General features: G+C 42.0%; 1 protein-coding gene across 1 annotated transcript in view; it reads right to left on the reverse strand.

The window, feature by feature from the left end:
• Positions 1 to 18,643, reverse strand: part of LOC130179244 (epidermal retinol dehydrogenase 2-like) — a 34,953-nt gene extending 16,310 nt beyond the window's left edge. Inside the window, exons 1-6 of the mRNA XM_056392097.1 lie at positions 18,499 to 18,643; positions 14,772 to 15,099; positions 11,694 to 11,825; positions 11,245 to 11,344; positions 7,709 to 7,853; positions 2,204 to 2,329 (exon numbers count right to left, since the gene is read on the reverse strand). Coding sequence (XP_056248072.1) covers positions 2,204 to 2,329; positions 7,709 to 7,853; positions 11,245 to 11,344; positions 11,694 to 11,825; positions 14,772 to 15,092 — 824 coding nt within the window. The 5' untranslated portion in view covers positions 15,093 to 15,099; positions 18,499 to 18,643. The remainder of the gene's footprint in view (positions 1 to 2,203; positions 2,330 to 7,708; positions 7,854 to 11,244; positions 11,345 to 11,693; positions 11,826 to 14,771; positions 15,100 to 18,498) is intronic.
• Positions 18,644 to 19,916: the final 1,273 nt, after the last annotated feature.

Raw genomic sequence — 19,916 nt, forward strand, 5'->3', positions numbered from 1 at the left:
GGCTTTAAAGTGTACCAGTTATGGAGTTAAACATCCCGTAACGGCTGAGCTGAAGAAGCCGCACCGTGGATGCAGAGCCGGGGCTAAGCTAAAGGCTAGGAGATGGAGAATTTCCTACCATCAATCCCCATGGGAAATGTCAACTCCCTGGCTAACAAGTGTGATGAACTGGAGGCACTTGTGAAGAACCAGAGCGCATATCGTGAGTGTAGTCTCATGTGTTTCACGGAGAACTGGTTAAACAACAACACCCTCGACAGTTGTGTGGATTTACCCGACTTCACTGCAGTACGAGCGGACAGAGACGCCAGAGCAAGTGGGAAGAATAAAGATGGAGGTCTGGTTCTGCTTGTGAACAATAGATGGTGCAACCCCGGTCACATCACAGTGAAGGAGAAGATCTGCTGTCGGGATATTGAACTGTTGGCAGTTGGTCTGAGACTGTACAATGTACAGAGGGAGTTCTCACACATCGGTGCCATTGTAGTTTACATTCAACCAGGAGCAGAGCCTGCAGTCGACTGTTGCGAGAGTACAGACCCAGCACCCTGATGCATTCATTGCAATATCGGGGGATTTTAACCATGTGACTCTCACCTCTCACCTGACTGGCTTCACTCAGTATGTTGACTGTCCCACAAGGGAAAATAAGACACTGGATCTGTTGTATGCAAACATCAAGGAGGCCTACACTGCTTCAGCTCTACCACCACTTGGCAGATCAGATCATAATCTGTTTTTTCTTCAGCCTTCCTACAAGTCCTGTGTACTGAGGCAGGCTGCAACCACCTGCTCATTCAGGAACTGCACCTTGGTTTTGCACAGATTGGAATGTCCTGTTGGAGTCACAGGGAAATGATAACAGCAAGGACCCTGACCTTGATAAAATGGTTGAATGTACCACGGACTACATTAACTTCCGTATGGACACTGTAACACCAGCAAGGACTGTACACTGCTTTCCAAACAACAAACCCTGGATCACCAGGAACATCAAGACCCTCCTCAAGCAGAAAGAGGAGGCCTTCAGGGATGGAGACAGGGAGAAGCTCAGGTGTCTGCAACATGAGCTGAAGAGGAGATTAAAGCAGGAGAAGGAGGACTACAAAAAGAAAGTAGAGAGGAAGCTGCAGCACAACAACACCAGAGAGGTGTCCACAAACACTGCAGCTGCAACTCCCTCCACACTGAAGTCAAGTCTGCTGTCCTTTACAGCTGAGGAGGTGAGGGCGGAACTCAAGAGGCTACGTCCTGGAAAAGCAGCAGGAACGGATGGTGTGTGTCCGAGGCTGTTAAAGGACTGTGCAGCCCAGCTGGCTGAGCCTCTCCAGAGGATCTTTAACTTAAGTCTACAAACAGGGAGGGTCCCAGTCCTGTGGACAACATCATGTCTTGTTCTGGTTCCTAAAGTAGGACGACCGGCTGAGATAAATGACTACAGACGGGTGGCCCTCACATCACACATCATGAAGACCCTGGAGCGGCTGCTTCTCCACCTTCTGAGGCCACAGGTTGAACATGCACTTGACCCCCTACAGTTCACCTACAAAGAACATATTGGAGCGGATGATGCCGTCCTTTACATGCTCCACCGGCCCATTCTTAATTGGATGAGCCAGGTGGTTACATGAGGATTATGTTCTATGATTTCTCAAGTGCATTTAACACCATCCAACCCCCCCATTCTTAAAGACAAGCTGGAAGGGATGGGGGTGGATCCCTGCTTCACGTCCTGGATTGTGGATTACCTGACAAGACGACCAGGCTGGGTAACTGTGTCTCAGGGACAGTGATGAGCAGCACTCAGGCTCCACAGGGGACTGTTGTGGCTCCATTCCTGTTCACCCTGTATATGGCGGACTTTAAATACAGTCCTGCCACATCCAGAAATACTCGGATGACGCAGCTATTGTGGCACATATCAGGAACGGTCAGGAAGAGGAGAACAGGGATCTGACGATGGCCTTCAGTGAATGGAGCGACAAGAACTGCCTCCTTCTGAACACCTCCAAGACCAAGGAGATGGTCACTTTTGGAGGTCTAGGCCCACCCTTCAGCCAGTCAACATTTGAGGGAAGGACACTGAGGTGGTGCACACTTATAAATACTTAGGTGTGTTGTGAGGGACAGGGAGTTGTGGATGTAGAGAGATGTGTGTAACGTCAGTGCAGTTTCGTGGAGAACAGGAAAGGCAGACACTTACTTCTTGAGAGCAGTGATGAGGTACATGCTCCTGGGCATCAGCAGGAACACCTGATCTGTGAGCACAGCATCGATGATCTTCTTGGCCACATAGTCTGGCTTCAGGATCGGTAGCAACCTTGGCCACCTGATGAAGAGATGAAGAAGGATTAAGATATAAAATACAACCTCTAACAGCAGGGAACCAACTACTAGTGAAGTTGGGTTGGAACTGAGCCTCCGCCAATGAGCAGTAGCTGAGCTTTATGTGAGACTGCAGCAGCAGCAGCAAGACATCAAACACTGCATAGTGTTTAGTTTTGTATTATTTAAATGTTTGCTCAGATTTGACTTCCAGCTAACTAGCTACTCACACACTCTGTACTTTGCCTTGTTCTTGTTTTCTTTTCTAAAGTGAAGCCACACTTTAAACTTTTCACAGTTTGCCGTGGTCCATCTTTCACACTGTTATGACATTTGCTGTGAATGCTAGCTAGTTTTGAGAGTTAATTGTATTGAGTAAATTTTAAACTGTTGGTACTGTCAGGAAGAGATAAGCTGAAGCTAATCCTTTTTTTTTTTTTTTGTTCTTGGCATTTTGGAACTGGTTCTAACTCAGAACCAGGTTTCAGTTACTAACCCTGTTTACCAACGAGCACTAAGTTCCCTATCTGCCCTGCAAGAGATGACTTGTGGCTTGGTAGATCTCTTTAAAATGGCATTTCTGAAAAATAAATAAAGCCCATGGTGGGGTTGCCCAATCAATGAACATTTAACTGTCATGTCCTAGAGCCAAAAATGCCTCAGATCAGAGGTTTTCAAAGAATGAAGCAGGGAGGGTTATACAGAGCTCCTTAAGAAGACCCCTCCTTATGCCATATTTGATTGATGACACTGAACCAAATGACATATTAGCACCTCCATCTGTGATTTTAGAGCAGGCCAGTATTCAGTAGTCACAGGTGTGACATGTGACACAACAGCGTCTGCATCTGTCCCACCACGCCAGCTCCCCATTTCACACAGATGTCAATCCAGCTCTGTGGTTACCTCCACTGCGAGTATAAAGGTGGAACAACAATGCCCTGCCCCCTTCGGTCCATGTTCGCACCCTTTATACAGAACAGCCAGGTGGAATAAAGGCACAACATTCACGCCTTGAACAGGCTGTGTAAAAGGGGCTAGAGTGGACATATGGATGTCAGGGTTGTAAAAACAGCAGGAGGTTATTTACTGTAGTTTGGCTGCTGATTGGGTCCGTTTACCAAACAAGCAGATACTGTGACACCCACCCACGCAAGTAAAGTACTACTTAGCACCCGATTTCTCCAATATGTATAAAAAAATCTCACTGTCATGGAGTCATAGTTCTGTAACTTCTGAATCCGTGTTAAAGAACAAATCATTATGTCTGAAGACCACCGCCAATAAACATCTATAAATCTTCTAAGTAAGTAAGTAAGTAAGTAAGTATTCCAGTGATACCGTTTTTTTTTTTTATATAAATATAATTTTGTGTGACTAGGTATGTATTACATCTCCTGCACATATAAAATTCTCAAACTTCTGTCTTGATTTATTCTTATTATTAACATTATTTTATTTTAGATTTTTTATTGTATGAGCCCTCTGGGCTTCCTTCACAATTAATACCTTTTTTACTGTGTAATATTTTACTGCCGACCAGATAATCTGATGGCAAATTGTTTATGCATATTTTACTAACACGATGCAATCTACATGTTTGAGTCCATATAAACGACGCGAGTTAAAGACAGTATGTGAAAAAGCTCAGGATGTTTATACATCACATGAGACTAACAAGGAGGCCCAACACTCTCCAAAGAGCAGCGTTCAAAATACAGTCCGAGAACTGACCCTCAGGTTCACTTGTTTTTGGTGACACATATATCTAAGCATGGACACAGACAACTCAGACATTCTAATCACTTTTAAGCAGGTCACAGATTTTTGGATGTTTTGTGGTTATTTTGAGGAGCTGTGTGTGTGTGTGTGTGCAGATGTGAGGAGTAGGAAGTGACAGGCCAGGTGTTTGGTGCTGGCGTAGACCATGTGGCCTGGTGGCTTCAGGGGCTGTTGGACGGATTAAAGCAGGAAGACAGAAATAAAGATGGACACAAGTCTCCAAACACTTTTAAAACCTGACCCCAGGACATGTGGGAGTGTAGGACAGAGGCCAGGCAGTGTGTGTGTTTTTATGAGGAGGTATAAAACTGAAAGACACTGTCAGTCTAATGTGTACAGTCAATCACCAGCACACAGACCTCTGGCATTATATTGTTTTGTTGTTGAATAGTTAGTATTACTTCTCTCTTCTCCATTTATCCACAAATCTCACACAATAATAAAAAGGCTTAGTCCTTCTGATTTAATATTGTTTGTGGTGTGAGATGTTGCTTTCAGGCTCTGACCGTCGCTCTCTATAACTAGATTTCCCGCCTCATGGTCGTTTCCTCCACCAACCAGCCAAGTTACAGGAAATATGGTCACAGTCTCTTCCTGAGTCACACGGTTGAATAATGACCAGAGGTGTTTTAGCAGAACATTATGACGTCACAGTGAGGTTGACCTTTGACCACCAAACTCTAATCAGTTCATCCTTTCGTGCCAAATTTGAAGAAGTTCCCTGAAATATCACGTTCATGGGAATGGGACAGACCGGCGGACGACTCTAAAACATAACGCCTCTGGCTCTGACTGTCACCGCCTCGGAGGCAAAATAAAAATAAATATGAATTGGATCAAACTGTAGCCTGATACAGTTTGACAGATATCTGAAAGTCCATCATACATCAAGTACCTGATGACTGAATCACAGAGCCAGGCTTGTTGGGAGATTTTTTCTCAGCCACATCACTCAGGCCGAGTATACAGGATACCACACATACTACAAAATAAAATGACAGGAAATCCTGATTCTTTTTTGGCAGAAAAACAAAATGAACATTTGTTCAGTGGCAGTGGAGATGTCCACTGCAGCAGGTTTCCTTGCTGTGATGGTGCACACCGCACCAGCAGCTTGGCTGTTGAGAGAGTGTGTGTCATGATGTGTCAGTGCAGCGGTGGTACCACAGCTACCAGAGCCGCCACAGTCTGCTCAGAGTGTGAACGTCCTCTGGACACGGCAGCAGAGCGGCTGCTGGACTGCTCCAACTGACACTGTGCACATTCAAGCTGGACGTGCCGAGTAGTTAATATAATTTGGTGATATTTATATAGTGTAGTTGTTGGTTGTGACATCACTTATCTGTTACAAGTCAGTTAACAACACCGATGAATATGATCTTATCATTCTCACTCTCAGGCTTTTTGATGGAGGGATCTCTCAAGTGTCCAGGTGATGTAAGAGAAAAGAAATGTGACCAAAGAGAGAGACACATTTCATAAGACGTGCCTGAAGAGATAACCACGAAATGATGAGTAAAGCTGCTCGTTATCTTTCTGCTAAAGCACAGATTAGTTAATAACTTTCAGTGGACATTCGACCTGTAGTGCAAGTAATCTCACAGCTTCAACAGAGCCAATGTTTTTCCTCACATTCCACATTCAGGGTTTTTTTTTTTTTGTTTTGTTTTGTTTTTTTATAAATAAGTTACAATCTTCAGTATTTTCAGCCTGTATCGTAAAATCAATGTTACTCCTGACAGGACAGAGTATGACTGTGTCCTGCTACACCTGAGAACATCACTGACCTGAGTGATCACACACATGTTTAAAAACTGATGTTCAACACTTTAATACAGTTTCCATAACTTTTCAAAAATCTTTCATGATTTTACTTTTTGAGGACTGGAAAACACACTTTCCCTACTCACTCCATGACCTTCCCAGGTCTTTCCTGACCACATGACCCCTGAACTAAAATGGGTTCTGTCGCTCCAGGATCAGTTTTTAGTCTGTGGGGTTTGTAACTTTTGACCAGAGGCTAGTGGAGGTCTTGGAGCGGCTGCAGAGTTTTGAACATAATGAACCAACAGAATCATTTTAATGTGAACAGATGGAGGAAGTGTTCAATTCAAAAACAGGTTTCTCACTCAATCTGATCAACTTTAACAGGGGGCATTAGAGATGGAGGCTCGTCTTGCGTTAATGCAGTAAATAACGCCTTGGCTCTCGGTCACTGTCTGGGTGTTGTAACTCTACTGCTCCATTTCATGCTCAATAAAAACATCACGCTTCATCTTCCTCTCTTTTTATATTCTTTCATTTCCTCGATTCATTCTCACTCCATTCTCTTCCCCCGGAGCTCCCCGCCTTTGAGCCGTCATTACAAATAAGACTTTATTCTTAAAATCGACTTGTCAAGTTACATAAACTACGATTCTCACCGTTCCTCTTTACTCCTCTCCACTCATTCACCCCCTCCCTCTCCTCCTCTGCTGTGACCAGCTCGTCACACTTTTACACATAAATGAAATAAAATGAGGATATTATATGAAGAGGAGATAACGTGTGAGCGGTTCATTTGAGCGAGAAGATGAGCTTCAGCTGAGATGAGAACAGCTGATTCTTTAAAACCACTGGAGTGATACAGAGAGTGTTACTGACTCTGATCAAAGACGCATCAACATCACAGTTTATGGCCTCGTCTGAAACACTGTGACCTCACGGCTGCAGCTCTGCTCAGAGGTGACGTCATCTCCACTACATGTTAATACACATTTATAGTGTCAACACACCTGACCACAACTACCAGAAATGTAATCTATGATGTATACTGTAGGTCCCTATATCAAGAGTGATGCTGCCACATATGTCACCTATAAGGGGATATATTATTATCACATACTGTATAAACATCCTCTGGATATATGACAATGTAGGTTTATAACATATACGAACACATAATGATATTTGTATATGCACATATATTAAAAATATCTACAGTATATGTTGAATTTTTATATCATATAACATGTTGTGGCCATATATGTTAACTATATTTAATTTCTATATGCAAGTTTATTAAAACAACATACATATAAAAATTCTATATGTTTAATTCATTTCTCACTAAACATGTTCATAATAATAAATAATATCAACATATACTGACAGGGTTTGGGATGCATGTACAGTATATGTAACATATCTATAATCTATAACATAAGCTTCGTCTTTTTTTTTCCTGATAGCCACAGTGACAGAGACAGGAAATTCAGAGAGAGACAGAGAGAGAGAAGAGAGAGAGAGAGAGAGAGAGAGAGAGAGAGAGAGAGAGAGAGAGAGAGAGATGCAGTAGAAGGCCACAAGTCGGATCTGAACCCGGGCCACATGGGCAGGACTATGATGCGCGCTCCACCAGGAGCAGGTATAGATTGAACAAAGTTCCAGCACGCATTGATCAGTCATAACCACTGATCAACCAACACAGGCACAGAGCAGCTCTTCCTCTCAGAGGCAACAAGACACTCAGAGTCAGACTTCACCTGGAGTCATGACACGGGCTCCTGGACTTAATGTTTACATGTTATTCATCTCGGGGAAGTCGTGTGAAGAGACCTACTTAGTTTGACATCCATCGAACATCCCAGTGTTGATGAAGTACGGGCACACGATGGTGGTCTTCACGCCATCTTTCCCAATTGCCAGCAGCTCCAGACCCACTGACTCTGCAAAACCTACAGCTGCAAACTTACTGGCACAGTAGTCTGCAGGGGGAGGGGGGGGGGGGGGGGGGGTCACAGGTGGAGGAAAGTGAAAAAGATCATTAGTTACAGGAAAAGATGAATTACTTTGGATATTTGTTATTTCTCACCTGCTGTAGTCGGCTGTGATTTTACTCTTCACACCCTCAAATTATTCCTGAATAACTTCACTTTTCTGTGAACTAGGAGCTTATTCAAGTTTACCCACAAGACAGACACCTGATTCCTTTTACTTACACATGATTAGGAAACAATAGGTGTATTTTGTTACACACACACACACACACACACACACACACACACACACAAACACACACACCTGAGGTATTATTCTTTTTGTGTCTAAAATTTCATCATCTGTCCGTGAGGATCTGAACGTTGGACTGACAGACAGACAGATTTACCCGGCTGCACAAGGACATGATCAAAGACAAAGATATGAATTTATCACCAGCTGCTTCAGTGAGTCACAATCAGAGAAACCTGAGGGTTGTTTGTAGGTTTTGCTGTTGGAACTTTCACTGGACAAACTCTTGTCTGCTCACTTTCTCTTGTTTAGTTGAGTTTAACTAGACACTGATATTCCACATACATAACCATCATCTCACATGTTTTTTTTGCTTATCACAACACAACAATTAGTTACACCAATGATTTTGTGCCGCAGCTACACGCGTTATATGATCTGATGCAACGCAGGCTTACTGGTGATAAGACACTACGATCTTTATGATGAATATAGGTGAGAGGGCAACTCTGACGACATGTTGTACCATCACCACTGAGGCATAAACTGTGACTGTCAAAGATAATCATCCACTGAACAGATCTGAGGTCTGTTATAAGGAGCAGATAAAACATCACAGAAGGTTTTAATTAACTACAACAATAAAAACTCAGTCCAATGTCCTTCTTGCTTCACGATAGTTAGATCTGTCTGAAAACTAAAATGAACTGAATATCAAATCCAAACAGAGCTGAGTCTTTAAACACAACCTCTGAACAAAAGTCATTTTAAAGTTAGAATTGGCTTAAAAAAAAAAAAAAAAAAAAAAAAAAAAAAAAAAAAAATCAATAGATGTGTGTAGATTTGCTGAGGCTCAGACCAGCGGCTGGTTTCACACAGACTGCTCTGTAGTGTTGGTCCAGTCCTCATTCTGCTCATAGATCAGTTTGATGCGAGTCAGACTTTTTCACAGAAATTATTTTGAGCCAAAAACATTAGACACCTTACTCCCAGGCCAACTCAGGTCTAAGACCAATGTTACCATGGTAACAATCACACCAAACACACCAAATGCTACGCTGAGCAGCAGCACCCAACAACAAGAAACAAGAAAACACGGCTCATAATTTGCTAACATTGTTATAACATTGTTATTGTTTTTTTTTTTTTTTTTTTTTTATTGTTTTAACTGTTCAAGTAAAACGTCCTCATAACTGTTTTATTTTATTTATTTATTTTTACCCAGAATTCATTGTACCAAAGTCAAGAACTAAAGTGCTTTGTGCAACAGATGAATTTAGACTGAGTCTATCTGAAGTCTGGCTGTTTGTTTGTTCTATCTGAGCCACAGTCAGACTCTGTCTTTGTGAAAGCAGCTCCTAGTGTTCATGATGTGCTTCGTGCAGAGTTCAGATCTGTGGAGAATCGGGGTTGGACAGGATTTGTCCGTCCCCCTCTTCAAACCCAGCGTGATCAAACCCAGCACTTCAACAGCAGTGTTGAACCATAACAGCAGCACTTCAGGGACCTGGGCTATGTCACTAATTTAGAGAGAAAACACCCAAATCAGCTGTGCTTCAACACCTGCTGACTCATGTCAGTGTGAATATTTCAGTGAGGCTTTTTGTTTAGTTTGTGCTGAGAGGTCAAGTCACTCACAGCACTGAGTCACTGAGTCAGAGAGCAGCTCTACAGATCGCAACAGTGTTTCCTACAGTCTGTGCACAACAGCTTACAATAAACACCGGACTGGAAGTTGATCAGATTTATTCAAGCTGTAACTAATCACTTCAAAAATGTACCTAGAAATCATGCAGGACGTCCCAAACTCTGCGCTCATCAGCCCTTCAGTTCTGAGCAGGTGTATTCACAGTGGCTTCAGGAGGTAATCAGAGCCCTTCACTTTCTGCACATTCATGTGGTACATTTTATTATTAATGGGTAAAATCACCATGTTTATTCATCAGCCTGCACTCAATGATCCACGCTCACAAAGCGAAAACATGTTTATAGTTGAAGGCGCCAAATTCCCCGTGTCAAAATATTTCCCCAAGATATTCAATGTATTCACGCTTTGCATTCAGTGAACAGGTTTACTGATATATTACAGTGTAGAAATAGTATATGGAGTCCCGCCTGAGTCCAGTGGTTTCGAAACACAAATCATTATGGTTCTGTTTCCAGACAGAGAGAGAGAGAGACAGAGAGAGAGAGAGAGAGAGCATTTCTATTGGCTGTTCTCCAAACGCGTGTGCACATCCCTTCAGATGGACGTGTGTCAATATCTCTGAAGCATTTCAGAGACCGGGAGAAGCTGCTGTTCCTCTCCTGAGCAGGAAACAGGCTGCTGACATCATGTTATATCTGAATGTATTGTAGTGGTTGGTTGTGTAGGTAGATTAGTATGAAAGCAGTTGATGAATCACTACGTTGAAAGTTGCTGATATTTTAGGCTTCTGCTAGCTGTGCTGCTTGTGTTGCTTGTGTTGTGTGCGTGTATGACGCTTGTGCATTGGGGCCAGAGGGGGAGAGCTGCAGGAGGGCGGCTGTGTTTTCAAATTCTGGTGTTTTCTTTTCTTTTCTAGATTTCTTCCAACCCCAACTTGAGCAATTTTTGTTTTTTTCTGTCGTGCCCCTAGTGGCAAAACAGCAGGAAACGCTCCATTCTTATTTGTGGTCTGAACGCATGAGCCAAACTGGATAAGGATTGAAGAGTTGTAGCAGGTTGAATTGATTTGATCCACACCCAGAAAACCACACGTCATATCTCAAATCAAACATGTGGACAGGGTTCAGGGTCGAACCAACACGATTTGTACCAGGTTTGCTAAAGATAAGATGAAAGATCAAGTCAAAAGTATGTCAAGCAAAAAATTCAAAATGGTGAAAAAATTTTATGATGCAAATGGGCGTGGCCTATATCAATATAATCAGCATCATCCAGTCAATCTATAGGCACAATCTTAAATGCCTCACGGTTGCCGAGATATTGGCCAAATTATTTTTTAAATTTCTTACAACACGATGGCGCCAATGCTTCCATTATTGTGTATGTGAAGCACGGACATATGAGGAAGCTGCCGTTTTCCCATAGAAAACCACTGACATGCTTTCATCAGTCGCACTATGAATGACATGCGTGACATGACGCGGAAGAGAAACACACACCTGCCAATCCATTGACTCCTATGAGACCTGCAGAGCTGGCGATGCTGACCAGATGGCCGTGATTGTTGGCGATCATGGCAGGAAGGAAGGCCTTGTAGGTCTGAGCAGAGAGAGACAAAGAGAGACAGAGAGCAAATCAACCACAAGACAAAACACAGACTGTACATCATTTAAATATACTGCAGACTGCTTGTATTCATTATAATTGTCTTGATCAAAAGAATTTAAATGCTCAAATTAAAATAATAGCACTTTGTCTTCCATACACAACATTTTACCAAAAAAAAATTTAAATTAAAAATGTGAATGTAAATGTTAAATTGAACAACACTACAATAATCTGCCTGTAAATATACATTTCCTCAGATTAGAGAAACCATCTGCATTTCAGCTGATATCATGTGTTGATGTTCCAGCTGACAGCTCTCCATGTCTGCTGACTCACTGACCCAGAAGTGGGACATGGTGTTGACCTCCACCGTCTTCTCAATCAGGGAATCAGGAGCCTCCATGAACTTCTTTCCCGTCACAATCCCGGCGTTGTTGACCAGAATACTGACGTCACCCACCTCTCGCTTCACCTGCACAGAGCAGAGGAAAACGTCCATCATGTAGGATGAAATATCGTTCCGTAAAAATATTCAGTGGGTAGACGGAGCTTGTGAGAGACTGTTTACAGGAGCTGTTAATAATCTGAAGAAAGTTACTGTTCCAGAAGAACAGAAGTCATTTCTTTGTCCAACTAAGTTATGAATGAAGCAGATGAAGCTGACTGCGATTGATCTGCTCATTCTAGTTTGGACCAGTCAATAATCTTCTGCATTGCCACCAAAGACAACACAATGTGTCTCCATGACGTCATGCCCTTTATACATTCAAATCTCACTGATACATGTTACAAACTCTGCTTCTTCTCTCTCCATCTGCTGCCTCCATCCTCCTGCTCAACACCCACTGCTACAATCATTACTATTAATAGTCTCATTATGAGTCTGTTCATTATTATTATTAGTCTTATTAGTCCTATTACTTGCCCTATCATTATCTTATCATTATACAGCAGTTAGTTCCGACCAAGTAATTTGATTGGATGAGAGGCATCCCATGAGTGCTGATAGACAACAGCACTGGGACTTTTAACCACACGTATCACTCCTCTTCACAGGTGTTCTATTAACATTAATCAGCATAACGTTAACGGCCGTTATCTGTCTTCGATTGTAACAAACTTTGTAAAGATGAAAATATTTCCAGAAAGAAAATTTGTATTAAATGATGTCTGGTCGTCAGGAGAGGATGAAGGAAGAAGCCTGGATACTTCAGCACACTCCTGAGGTAACGTGTAGACAGAGTAGCAGGCTATGAATTGAATTTATAAACATAACACCAATTTCTTGCTCTTTTCTTGAAACCCCTTGTTCCTTCTGAACATCAGTCCATGCCGCTGCCATGACACGTAGTGTGCAACGTATCAGAGGTTCATGTTCCTATTAATGTACTCCACAGGTCAGAAACCCCTCTTTGCTAATGACCAGAACCAGGACAGCTGACACACTGAACTGTGGTGTTACAGGTTCAAACCAACTAATGATCTCTGGCAGAGAACAGACTCCGGCTGTTGGGAGAACATGAACCAAACAACATACAGGTTAGATTTTGGCCTGTCATCAAGTGAGTCACAGAATAAACATCAATCAGCAGCTGACCTGTTCCTCATTTCAACTGGTGAATGTGACTGAGAAGCTGCTAATCTTCTCTTCATTGCTATCTGTTTATTAGAAAGACAGGACACATCTAGTTTTTGTCTGTTTTGTGTTAGTGGTGAAATGTATTTTTCACCACAGGCTGCACTACAAAGCGTGGATCTAAAATGATCATATCTCTTGACCCCAAGGCATCAAAACAACAGCTCCCTTCACAGCTGTCAGCTAATACTAAACATGGGTGGAGACGAGGCTTACGGTGATTTACACTGTTCTCTAACAGGACGTGTTGTTCGTGTTGTGGTTTGGCTGGAAGGCGTCTGCTGGATCAGGACTCTGTTAGCCACTGAAACATGTCAGGAGAGGCAAACTCGTTTCTTTTATTAACACAGATTAAGAGTCTTCAGCACATAACACTGCAGACATCATCTAATATAAGATAACAACCTCACACTTGCTGGTGTAGCTACAGCTGGTGTAGCTTCAGCTACCCCAGCTTTTATTTTTTTTAAGATGCTGCCAACTCAAACACAAGTGTGTGTTATGAAGTTGATCCATGTAACAGTCACAGAGTCAGTGTGTTTCTGGGGAGTTGACCTTCAACTGGTTCAGATCCTGCTCCCTTTATCCACCTGGATCTAGTTGTTACAGCACCTTCCCATAATTTGGGTATTAGGCCAACAAAGTTTGTTTACACAACAGTCATCCCTCCCCTGCCTCCAGGGTGTGTGCTCACACACACACACACACACACACACACACACACACACACACACACACACACACACACGAAGCTCAACATTCAAATACAGAAATGTGCTTCCTTGAGCTGACTTTTCAACCTTGCAGCATAAAGTTGTATTATTTGTTGGATTTTAGCATTAATAGCTCCATATAGTCTAAAGGCAGATGTCCATGTGTTGTGTGATTATAGATCAGGTCTAAGTTCTATATTAATACTGTGAAAGTATCAAAGCCTCAGTCCACAGAGAAATGCACACAGCCTGTATTCAGAAACTTCTGGAACTTTGTGATGTCACAACAAAGCAATTACAAGCCCCGCCCACCTGGACCCATCATCCAAAACCCTTGCAGGATTTGGTTTTTCTGAGTGTTTACCTGAAATCTGATGGATTTTTATTTGATCAGTTAGAAAACAGTAAGCCAATCAGAAGAGAGCAGGCTCTGAGCCTCTTTTCTGATTGCCTCTTTTGGTTCTTAAAACCACAAATATATCTTATTACGAATCAACACTTCATATAAAACATGGGAAGTGTAAAATATGGACCTATAATGTAATCAAACACGGAGTCCAGAAAATGTCATACTGAAGAATCACACAGTGTCCAGGGCTGGGTTGTGCTATCGTGCATGCCCTTATCACGCAGGCACCACCCTCATTTACATACAATTACACATACACACACAGTTCTCTGTCCATTAGGTCGGACAGTATAACACAACAGACCCACAGAAAATCAGACTTTCATGAAGGTTATTATTTTCACTCTTTAAACTGTAGTCATAAAATGACCTGCGCAGTGTCCTAGTAGTATTGATAATATCAGTATTGGTTTAGATACACTGACTAAACTGCTGGTTTGAAAACTGTCTGATTGTCTTTTTAATGCTGCTGCCACTTTGCCAGATCTCTGCTAATACTTTCAGTACAGTGTTGTTGTAACTGATACTAATGATGGCCGAACCTCCTGTTGACAGCTAGTATAACCCAATAACAATAGGTTAAATTTAAGCTATTAAAGCTAACTAGCTATGCTACTTGGTCAGAAAGTACAGGTGTAAATAGTGCGGTGGGAAGCTCACCTGATCAGCCACTCTGTAAACCTCGTTCTTGTCGCTGCAGTCACACAGGTAGGAGTGGACTCTGCTGGCTCCGCTCTGTTTAGCTAGTTTAGCCGTTTCCTTCATCCCCTCCTGGTTAATGTCCCACAACACCAGCACAGTGCCAAGAGCCGCAAACTCCTGAGCCATGAGGCGACCGATCCCGCTGCCTGACCCCGTGATCAGCACCACCTCGCCGGCTATGTTCTTCTTCTTCATGGGCACAAAGAAGTAGATGAAAGATTCCACGTTGTACCAGATGGACAACAGGAGGACTTGGAGAGTTTCCAGGAAGAAATTCATGATGGATCTGATGAAGAGGAAGAAAAAGGATATGTAGGAGTGAAATGTAATGTGAGAGCAGAGTGAACTGAAGTCATTCTACTCTCAATCGATCGCTCAGCGCTGCAGCCAATCCTTTGACTGCAAACAGGATGCCTTTGTTTACAAAGCGTGGTAGAAAAGAAAAAAGAAAAAGAAAGATGGAAAAGAATATGGATCTGTAGATTGGCTTGAAGACTGCAGTGAAAGTCAGTGATTCACATCTGTGTCAGACTACAGTTTTAGAAAACACCACTCCAATAATATTAAAGGAACCGTTTGTAGGATTTAGTGGCTGTGACTTGATGTTGTACCCTCTCCCCCCTTTTTCCAAGCTTGTAGGAGAACCTACAGTGGCCTTCAGGAAACATTAAAAAAACACAAAAGCCCCTCTCTAGAGTCAGTGTTTGGATTGTCCATTCTGAGCTACTGACCGGTTCAACTCCTCGCTGATCTAACAAATTACATCCTCCAACCAAGTCCTCAGCTTAAAATCTTGGAGTAATCTTTGATCAGGATTTGTGTTTTGAACCTCAGGTGTAGAAAGTTGTGCAGTCATGTTTTTATCACGTGAGAAATATTGCCAAGATGAATTCTTTTATTTCAGCCACAGATCTGCAGAAACTTATTCATGCTTTTATTTCCTCATGCCTCTACAGTGACTCCTTATACACCTGTCTCACCAGCAATCATCCCTCTGCCCACAGTTAGTTCAGAATGCTGCTGCCCTAACTCACTCCAAGAAATGTGTGTTCACATCACCCCGATCTCATTGTCTCTACACTGGCTGCCTGTTTATGGTAGGATTGATTTTAAAATTATTTTAAATTACATTTAAGACCAGATTTTCTGAGCTTTTATCCCCCTATGAGCCAGGTCTCATAGGGGACTCAGACAAGTTTTTAGTTTCAGGTGATTATATACTTATGAAAATATAAATATGAATATCATATTGCATCTCTGCCAATAGTTCCTCCTATATCCTACACACTGGACCTTTAAAACAAGTTCTCTACAGTTTATAAACGTATATTTTGAAACTTTTCACATCAGCCATGTTGGAGCTCAGCCTGTGTAACTGCTCAACCCGACATCTGACTAAAATGTATCACCCGCCAGAAATCCAACCCATAGTTTGAAAGCCAGATCACTGATCGTCCAGGAGGTAAATCTGCACATCAAAGGACAACTGATCTGGTCGGTCTGCCGGGCCTCATGTAGTCTAATGTAATAAAACCACACCTACACAGACCCTCCTCCAGATCAAGCAGAGCAGTTGAATTTTTGACTGTTAATAAATATAAACTTTCACTCAATAATCAAGATCTTAATACACCTCTATCAAACCTTCATAAACATATTTACTGAGTTTTGGGTGTCATCTATCAACTTAAATGTTCATGTGACAAAATGCATGTTTGTCATAAATAAAATTACAAAATAATTATCTAAATTGCTGGCAACCAATTTCTATTGATTATCTCATCCATTAAGTTATCTTTACAGTACTAGATTAACTATTTGCAGGGCTTTCTGCAAGTGTCTGGTAGGTACATTAAGTACCCATTATGAAATCATTTTGAAATATTACAAACTCAAAGCAAGTCTCATCTTGGTAAGATCTTACACCTCAGTGAGCATGTACAGCCAGGGCCAAAAATATTGGCACCCCTGCACTTCTTTCATATAATGCACCGTTTCTCCCAAAAAATTGTTGTAATTAAAAATGCTTTGGTATTCACATTTTTATTTCATTTGTTTGCATTGGAACAACACAAAAAAGTAGAGAAAACAAAGCCAGATCTGACATCATTCCACACAGAACTCCAAAAATGGGCCAGACAAAATTATTGACACCCTCAACTTAATATTTGGTAGCACACCCTTTATTTTGCCAACTACTCAAGGTTTCTCAGATTTGAAGGGTGCCTTCTCCCAACTGCTGTTTTGAGATCTCTCCACAGGTGTTCTATGGGATTTAGATCTGGACTCATTGTTGGCCACTTCTGAACGCTCCAGCCCTTTGTCTTAAACCATTTCTGGGTGCTTTTTGAAGTGTGCTCTGGGTCATTGTCCTGCTGGCAGACCCATGACCTCTGACGGAGACCCAGCTTTCTGACACTGGGCCCTACATTGCGCTCCAAAATTCTTTGGTATGTTTGACCGTAGGGATGGTGACGGACAGTGCGAGCTGACACTGTTGTACCCTGTGCCTGCAGGTCAGCTTGAATTTGTTTGGAAGTTGATCGAGGTTCTTTATCCACCATTCCAACAATCCTTCGTTGCAATCTTCATCGACTTTCCTCTTCTGTCCACGCCCAGGGAGGTTAGCTACAGTGCTATGGGCTGTAAACTTCTTGATGACGGTGTGCACAGTGGACACAGGAACATTAAGATCTCTGGAGATTGACTTGTAGCTTTGAGATTGTCCATGCTTTTCCACAATTTTGGTTCTCAAATCCTCAGACAATTCGTTGCTCTTCTTTCTTTTCTCCATGCTCAGTGTGGTACACACAGACACACAGCACAAAAGTTGAGTCAACTTTTCTCCATTTAAACTGGCTGCAAGTCTGATTTCTATATTGCCAGCACCTGTTACTTGCCACAGGTGAGTTTAGATATAAATTAAAAGGAGCATCACATGCTTGAAATCCTATTATTTCTTACAATTTTGAAAAGGTGCCAATAATTTTTTCCGGTCCCTTTTTGGAGTTTTGTGTAAGATGATGTCAGATCTGACTTTCTGTGTTGTTCCAATGCAAACAAAAGAAATAAACATGTGAATACCAAAGCATTTTTAATTGCAACCATTTTCTGTGAGGGTGCATTGTCTGAAAGAAGTGCAGGGGTGCAAATATTTTTGGCCATGACTGTAGGAGACAATAAAACCAATACCTGAGTGGAAAGTAGCAAAACCACAGCTCTATCCACTAGTACATGATTTGAAAAATGGGAGGGATGTAAAGTTTATTTAAGTAAAAAAATCTCACTGTATGTAACCTACTGCTAGTTTGGGGGGGATATTAACCTACCGGAAGTTAGGTCACTTTAAAAGCCACCACATACCGCTGATACCTTTAACGGTTCTCACTGTGACATTTAAACAAAACAAAGATAGCGACTTTTTTTGCAACAATAAGTGACGGATATTTAACGCACTCTTTGTACATTCGACATGAGTTTCTAACTTACCGCGAGTCCTGCTGAGCTACCGACTGTCTACCAGCCTGTCCCTCCCGCTCCCATCAGCTCTACCCGAGACCTTTGCTCCCTCACAGGCTAACGTTACGACACACAGGCTCTCTAACCAGCCGTGTGTTATCTCATCGATGCTGATACAGACCGACACAGAGAGTGTGTTAATGGCTCCCGGAGCCGGGGAACGTACCGTGGTGTTTTTGAGGCGGGAGAGCAGCGTGTGTCTCACAGGTTGTGCTGGGACTGTTGGCTTGGCGGAGGTTCGGCGGTTTCTGTATCCTCCGGGGAAGAAAAGATGTCAAATCAAACAGAAGCGACGCTGCGCTCAACGGGGAGGAGCCAGCTGCATCACATGACGTGAGTCAACCACTCCCAGCCCCGCGCGTCTCCTCTGCCACGGGAGGAGTTGTGGGACTTGGAGTGTGTGCGCTTTTCCACATTTTTTTTTTTTTTTTTTTTTTTTTTTTAAAGTAGATTGAATGTACAAAGAACACTGAAACTAACAAACTAAATAAATAAAACACACAGCACATGACAGTGAAAATAAGTCACAACAATGGCTGAGCAAACGAGTAAAAATCGTTATAATTACAATTGTGAGAAATATGATCAAATAATCTTAAAATTTTTAGATTTAATTACTTTAATTTAATGTACTGATCAAATTTCTTTTGAAACACCAACAACAATGTTATTCAAGCAAGCACAACTTTATTTATATACACACACTTCATTCCAGGTGGAGGCACAATGTGCTGCACATGCAACCAAAGAAACTGTGTGGATAGTGTAAAGACAAAACATTAGACATGAATAAACACAAATTAAACAAACACATAAATGATATTTACTAATCTATATAACAATAATGCAAAGGTACAACAGTCCCACACATGCTTTGGTCAAGTTGTAAAAAAAAAAAAAAAAGGAGGCTGTATGATGAAAGAAGGTTCTGGGTCTGAACCATAGACTGTGTATAAAAATGGACATAGACCCTGGGTCTGAAAAGTGAAGCCACTTTGGAAGTGCCTTAAACCTGCATTATTTCTTTCTGGAGTGATTGTAAGGTTGTCACTTGATATATAACCCCAGTAAATATTTTCTTAATGAGTTCATGGTCAACAACCACACAGGTCGTTTTTTTCAACCCTCTGATACAAGACCATAGGAGTGTCTCCTGAAATAGTGCCCCTAAGGCGACAGGTGTATCGGACTTTGGTTGTCGTGGTTATGATAATAAATGCTCAGTACTAACAGTACTGAGCTCACAGTACTGACAGCGGCGTACCTACCTTCGTCCCCATTGTTACTATAATAACTGTCATGGCTTGGTTAAGTTTAGGAAAAGATGGTGAATTAGGTTGAAATAAGTACTTCCTCAACATTAGACGACCTTTGTTGTCATGGTTACAATAATAACAACATGGTTAACTTTGTTGAAGGGTCATGGATAATACAAAAAACATAAATTGCTACTTTCATGTGGGAATGGAACAGCGCTCTCCTGTGTCATATTCATCCATCCACCACAACCTCCTCCTGACGTGGACTTTGTCTCTCTTTATACTACGTCACCGCACTTTTCCCTTTGCTCCTGTCATCGGTTCG

This window comes from Seriola aureovittata, chromosome 12, assembly GCF_021018895.1.
Source record: "Seriola aureovittata isolate HTS-2021-v1 ecotype China chromosome 12, ASM2101889v1, whole genome shotgun sequence".
NCBI lineage: Eukaryota > Metazoa > Chordata > Actinopteri > Carangiformes > Carangidae > Seriola > Seriola aureovittata.